Genomic DNA, 7,209 nt, shown 5'->3' on the forward strand with positions numbered 1-7,209 from the left:
CATCCATCAAGGTCACTTTATAGCCAGATGCCACCAAAGCTCCTAGTGAAATGATGTTCTTCGACAACTGCGGAACGAACCTCACTTCATTCAACTCTCGCACCATCCCGTCACTCATCTTAATTCGAACGGTACCAATACCACCAATAGAGCATGCATGTCCATTACCCATGAGCACAACATCCTCTCTTTCCAACTTCTGAAAGCTGGAGAACCAATCCCTCCTAGGGCAAACGTGGTATGAAGCACCCGAATCCAACATCCACTCTGTAGAGTTGGCAACACAAACTGACGGTAGTGCAGACAACGAATAGCCCGAAGAATCCGAATCTGAATTGTTGCCACTAGTCTTGACAACATTCACCTCTGGAGCTTGTACAGCTTTCCCCTTATTCTTCTCGGCTTGATCTAACTTTGGGCATTCGGCTTTCCAATGTCCATCTTCTTTACAAAAGGCACACTGATTCCTACGAACCCCACGATGTGCACCTCTAGACTGTGACCTCCTACTTCGGTTTGAACCATGGCCTTGAACTACTAATGCATCTCTCGATGCCTTCTCGGAGGACTCATCCACACTCTTCCTCAACTCATAATTCACTAACGCTGAGGTCACCTCCTTGTAACTAACAGTAGTTCTTCCATTAATCATAGTTAGGACAAACGTACCATAATCATCTTTGGGCAATGAGCACAGAAGTAACATCGCCTTGTCTTCGTCCTCAACCATGATATCCACATTAGCCATGTCTGAAAGTAGCTTTGTGAAGTTGTTAACATGCTCCCTAATGGAAACTCCCCTCTTCATCTTGAACTGATAAAACCTCTTCTTCAAGTGAAGCCGATTCTCAATGCTCTTCGTAAGATACTTTTTATTGAGTGTTTCCCACATCCTTTTCGCCGACGTCTCGTTCATCACATCATAAATAAGATCCGGCGTCAAGCATGACCGAATAACTCCACACGCCCTACTATTCATCTTCTTCCAAACCTTAGCTTCCATCTCGGCAGGTTTCTCTTGTAACTCAAGAGTCTCCTCCAAATTCTGAGCGTCCAAGGCGTCCATCACCTGACACCTCCACAATCCGAAATTGATCTTACCATCATACTTCGGAACATCGATCTTCATGTTATTGATGCTCAAGCTATGTATCGTCTTCGTAAGAGACGATCCCGATGTGCTTCCTTCACCCATGTTGTCGATCTAACTCTTCAAATAGGACTCCTTCAGCGAATCCTTCAAACAAGCCTCAAGTCGAACCCGAGGCTCTGATACCAATTGTTGTGCGCGGCGCGGAAGCGTTCTGATCACACACAATCCAAACAAGAGAGATCACAACCAAAATCAACAAGCACAATCACCAATAACAAGAGATTTACGTGGTTCGGCAAGTTGCCTACGTCCACGGGGCAAGGAGGGGGGGAGATTTTACTACTACATTTCCGTCGGTCGACCGGCCCGGTCGACCGCGATCAATTCCGGTCGACCGGCCCGGTCGACCGATCACCATCCAGCAGAAGCCCCAAAAATCCAGAGAACCGTCGGTCGACCGCACCAGTCGACCGAATCATCTGCGGTCGACCGGGCCGGTCGACCGACCTCCTACCAGACGCACAGGAAGCCTTGTGCACGAATGCGGTCGACCGGGCCGGTCGACCGCCGCCTGGTTTGACTGATTCTTCTGAGTTTCTGTAATTTCTTCATAAATCATGTAGCATACATATGGAATTCAGTCTGTTGTATACGTTTGTGTACAGTGATGCTAGTAGCATTAGTTGCTCACAATAGTAGCAGACACGTGTAACATTATAAGTTAGAATTGTGAAATTATAATTATTTATAATCAAAAATAGTTTCTATGAAAATTATTTTTCAATTAGTAAACCAAAAGTCCGAATTTATTGTTAAGGCGGTGTACCAAAATATATCTATCAATTAAAAATTATTTCTATAAGAAAAATATCATTTTTATAAAACATATTTTTCTAAAAACATGAAGTATTTAGTCATTTTAAAATATTTTTATGTTTTTAAAATTCTGTGTTTTTGTAAGGACATTATTAGAAAACTAAATTTTATTCTCACTTGTGAATAAATGATATCAAACATAAGAATGAGAATAATATTACCATTCTTGTTTTATTCTTTAAACGCGTCCAAACATAAGAATAAGAATGCGCATTTCATTCCCACATCTATTCCATTCAATTCCTATATTTTTTTCATTCTTACTTAACTCTATTCTCGCGTACCAAACGAGACGTTAAAATTTTAGGATAGATTACCTAAAAGTTTATGGCAATTTTTTGCACAAGTTACTAGGGGCTTACTATGATTTTGAAAGTTCATCGGGCTTTACTACACTAAAATCATGAGTGTTTAGTGTAATTTACCCTTAATAAAATTTAAGGTGTTTGTATAAATCGCCCGAAAGTTCAAAAGGATATTCTGCGAAGTTAATCCTTTTAATGACGCTACTATAAATCAACGAAGGAGTTGCGCATCATACAACTTACAAACAAGCAAGATAACGTTAAATAAAGATAAATAATTAATAAACTCAATGGGACCCGCATCTGTACGTCATCAAAAAGTAGTCAGGAGTCAAGAAGATTCACCAATGGAGCAGCCCCATGGATCGTGCTTGCGTCCACGTGTCCAAAGCTCCTGGGGCATGTGGGCCCTCTATGTGGAAAGAAAGTGCGGCCCTTTCTTTTGGTTCGGCCAACCTGCGAGGTAACTGTAGCACCCGTGTCTTCAAGGGAAACTTACTTATGTGCCCTAGTTTTGAGGATCGCTTGTTATCATACCCATGTTTCAAATGAAATGAAAAAAAAAAGAACAAGTTAACTTTGTTTGGTCAGCTTGAAATAAAGCTGAAGTATACTGGACAAATTTTCTAAACCAACCTATTTGGACTTTTATTCCCAAAAAACGATCCCATTCAAAAATAATTGCAAAAACCGACCTGGTTTCAGCCTTAGTGCTGATACCAGGTCGGTTTTTGAAAAAAACTCTCCGAAACTTTACGGGAGTTGAACTCCCGTGAAGTTTCGTAGTTCAAAAAACTTCACGGGAGTTCAACTCCCGTGAAGTTTCGGAGAGTTTTTTTTAAAAAACCGACCTGGTTTCAGCGCTGAGGCTGAAACCAGGTCGGTTTCTGTAAATAAATGTGAAACGGGTCTTTTTTTGGGAATAAAATTCCAAATAGGTTGGTTTTGAAAATTTGTCCGAAGTATACTACAATATTAATTGCACTCAGTTTCATTTTTTTTGTTTTTTCGTTAGCAGGTAAGTATATTACGAGGTTTGGTACATTGCAATTGTAATTGCAACAAATGTTGCAATGCATGCACGAAATATTGTTTGTATCATTTGTTACAGGAAATAGACCTCACATTCATTGTTTGGATATCTGTATTTATATTGTGACAAATGTATTTTCAAATCCAAATATAAAGTTTGGTTGGTAGGAAAAGCTATTAGACTTACATGCTTCTTGTAGGAAATACAAATCTTTTGCAATTAAGAGGTTGTTAGTTAGAAGAAAATGGAGTTGCAGCTGCAAATGTTGCAACAAAATTTCTATTTCTAGTGCTTGGTAAAAACAAAACAAGTTAGTCAGGAACAATAGATAATCTATATTTTTTGAGAAAAAAGTTGTAGCATTTGTTGTAGCCAAATTTAAGCGTTGTTTGGTTTGCTGCAAAAATAAATTACAATATATAAATATTACCTCAGAAAATGTTTAATGCAACATTTGCTGTAGGGTATCAACTTCAAATTCACAGTTTGAATATTTGTAATTATATTCTAAAAAATGTATTGCCAATAGAAACTTAGTGTTTAGTTGAAAATAATTAGTGCAAAAGCTGCATAATTTTGTCAAATAAGGAAACTTTGGTGTAGGTAATTTTCTATTTGGATTTAAAAATATATTTTTTTCTTTTTAGAGTCCTACAACTTTTTTCCAACCACCAAATTAGGTCCTCCTTTAAGTATGCAGAGTAAATTTACTATTTATAATACGATAATTTACTGTATCATAAAACTTACCCTTTTAAGTATAGAGCAGTAGATATAATTTCTAATTTTAAGCATACAATAATCAAATTAAATGTATTAAACATTAGAAGAAGGTAGGTTCAAAATACAATGCTTTAAAAAAGCACCATATTTAGAATAAGTCTCAAGATTTTAAATTATTTCTTGAAATTATATACTTTGCTTAAAAAACTTCAGAATAGGCTTTCGAATGACTATTACAAGATAATGGACATGCAATCCATGATATCAGATTGTAGAAATCGGAAAAATGCATATAATACTGGGCGTCATATGAGATAATATTTATGCATAACATAATATTGTAATATGTAATCTAACATATTAAAGTATTTCAAACATAACAATTTGCGTCGAGATATATGCTTAAGATTTTGGAGAGCCGAGAATGCAGAGATTTTGGAGAAGAATTGCGGCTTTTGTGGGTTTTGGGGGTCTCAAGTTTGTTTCGTAAGCATGATTCAAACCCGAGCCCACAATCAAATTAAAAATGACACGATTATTTCGATATCTTCAAAGGGATATATTAGCCATATTTTTTATAGCGGCCAATATATTAAAAAAAATCACCAAATAAAAGTAAAAAAATAATATAAAATTTTATCAAAATAAAGTCTTTATTCGATATATCAGCCGATACTGATATAGCAATATACCAACTAATATTTAATATAATGCCTATAAGAGCAAATATGTGAAAATTATTTAGGTATCCAATAATTCTATGTTATTCCCTCAAAATTTTGAAATTGCTTATAATTTTAGGGACTAATATTAAATTATTAAAATTTTAAAGGACAAATTATAAATAAGCCATATTTAAAAGAAGAGTTAATTTTTCAAAAACCGTCTCAACTATGAGGATTGTCTTCAAAAACCCACTCAATTGATTCAATTTAATAAAACCCCTTATTATGGACGTGTTATAGATAAACCTTCTCAATTTTGGTGCTATTTTAGAAAACACCTTTCAACTATAGCGTATCTCATAAAAACTCTTATAATCTTTCACACTTCTATTAATAGACCCCTTTAACATAGTTACTTCATTATGTGACTTGGACAAAATACCCTCTTGAAGAAAGCTATTTTAGGTAAAAAGAAACGCTCAACCGATAATAAAAGGACATCAATTAATCTGCAATTCTTTTTTCCTCTATATCATTTATTTTTCTTTTATCTGGCAAAAACCAAGGTAATTCTTTTATGGTTGAGGGATATTTTCATCTTTTCAAGTCAAGTACTTGTCACATAATAGATAAAACTCAATGATATTAGTTTTGAGAGGTTAGGTTTAAGTAAAAAAAAGTTCACAGAGGTTAAATCAACATTTTTACATTGAGATAGATTACCTACAAAACCCCAAAAGTTGACGAATATTTACTTTGTTTTAAATAGTTTTTTTGGGGGGGTGGGTCGGGGTGGGGGGATGTTGACATGCGCCCCACAGTTGCAGGGTAGTTTTCAAAGTTAACCTTTAACTTAAGACACATGTGACATCAAATTTATAAGAATAAAGTCTATAGCAAAACCATCACTTAATGAATTGATTTGGGTTATTTGTCCTTAAATTTATTCTATACATCAACTCTGAAAATCTTTTGTGAAAATATTTTGCTATAAAAATCTCCAAGAGAAACTTAATCTTTATTTGGGATGAGTATGTGATCATTTTGATTCCCCTTTTCATGATTTATAATAAATTATTAGATAAAGTAAACTAAGATGTCATTTTATGTTACTCAACTTCTTATAAGTTTATGAAGCTCATAACGCAGATATGAGTATTGTTGCGAAAACTGTATTCTTCTAATTCCTTAACATAATTTTTTGGATATTGTTTGACATTGAATGGATATGAATTATTTTGTTAAAACACAATCAATATGAATGCATAATATATATAAATCAATCATAAAATATATTTTATAATTTTCTGAAACTAGAGAGTAATCATTTTGACAGATAAATTAATAGTTGTTGAGATGTAAAAAGAGTATGATATCATATTTTCAAATTGATCACATACTTTATGTTTTCGTTCTTGATTAAATTTGCACATTCTAACTTAGAAAATTCTAGAAAACAAGTTATTGAATATATACAATACTTGGTTGCGGGATAAACAATAGGTGGAAGTGATTTTTTTATAATTAAATAAATCCTTAATAATTGGATAAAACCTATCATTTTTATTTGATGAATTTAATAATTCATTTTCTTCATTAATAATAATATTTTTTTCATATCGGTCCCTTACATTATTAATATTTTGAAATTATACATTCAAATTACTAATTAATCTTAAATTAATAATATTTTAAGGTTTTAAACATCACTATTTCTCTAAGAGACAAAAATGTTAAATCTAACAAGATTTTACACATGGAAATAGAAAAAAAATATTGTGATAATTATAAACTTTTTTATAGCCATATTATAGTAAATAAACAAACTTTAAGCAAATAATTAAAATATTTGATCACGTGCATTCCACCTAGTTTTTTTTTTAAAAAATGCTTTAGTGTTTTGTAGCCTCTGTTTTACTTACATAACAAGCATTGCTATAAGGACCCAAAATATGAGACCATTGGAGGGGACATGTGATGTCTCCCCTCCTGTTGCATAATGAGCTGACATGACCAGCTTATTATGCAATAGGGAGGGATTACCTTACCTGTTTTCTCTATTGATCCCATATTTTGGGTTCTTAAGACATTTTTCTAGTCATGTAATTACGAGATGATAGTCACACCATCTTTAACATGTCGGAAAACGCAATGTGAAACAGACGGACGGGTAACAAAATAAACAAAATCCAAAACTAGGGTGCAAGAAATAATTTCCCCCCCATCGAAAATCTAGTGGCCTCCGTTTATGAAAGACGTTATGGCCCTTCTTTCTCTCGCGTCTCCCCCACTTCCCTCTCCCACGCACACACACGCAACCCAAATTTGTCTCCACGTATAAAACGCACCAAATAAAATCAACTCCCAAATCTCCAAACCCTCAACAATTTCAGTTCCCGGTCAGGGTTTCGTTCATCAGCGAATGGTGAAGAGGAGGAGAGGAGAAGGATGGAGTTCTGGCCGGAGTTCTTGGCGAGCAGCTGGGGGAGAGAGTTCGTCGCCGGAGGCCTCGGC

General features: G+C 34.8%; 1 protein-coding gene across 1 annotated transcript in view; it reads left to right on the forward strand.

Moving 5' to 3' along the window:
- LOC109845189 (mitochondrial arginine transporter BAC2) overlaps window positions 6,971-7,209 on the forward strand; it is a 5,917-nt gene continuing 5,678 nt past the window's right edge. Inside the window, exon 1 of the mRNA XM_020414409.1 lies at window positions 6,971-7,209. This exon is cut by the window's right edge and continues 90 nt beyond it. Coding sequence (XP_020269998.1) covers window positions 7,144-7,209 — 66 coding nt within the window. The 5' untranslated portion in view covers window positions 6,971-7,143.

The sequence above is a fragment of the Asparagus officinalis genome, chromosome 6 (assembly GCF_001876935.1).
Source record: "Asparagus officinalis chromosome 6, Aspof.V1, whole genome shotgun sequence".
Taxonomy (NCBI): Eukaryota; Viridiplantae; Streptophyta; class Magnoliopsida; order Asparagales; family Asparagaceae; genus Asparagus; species Asparagus officinalis.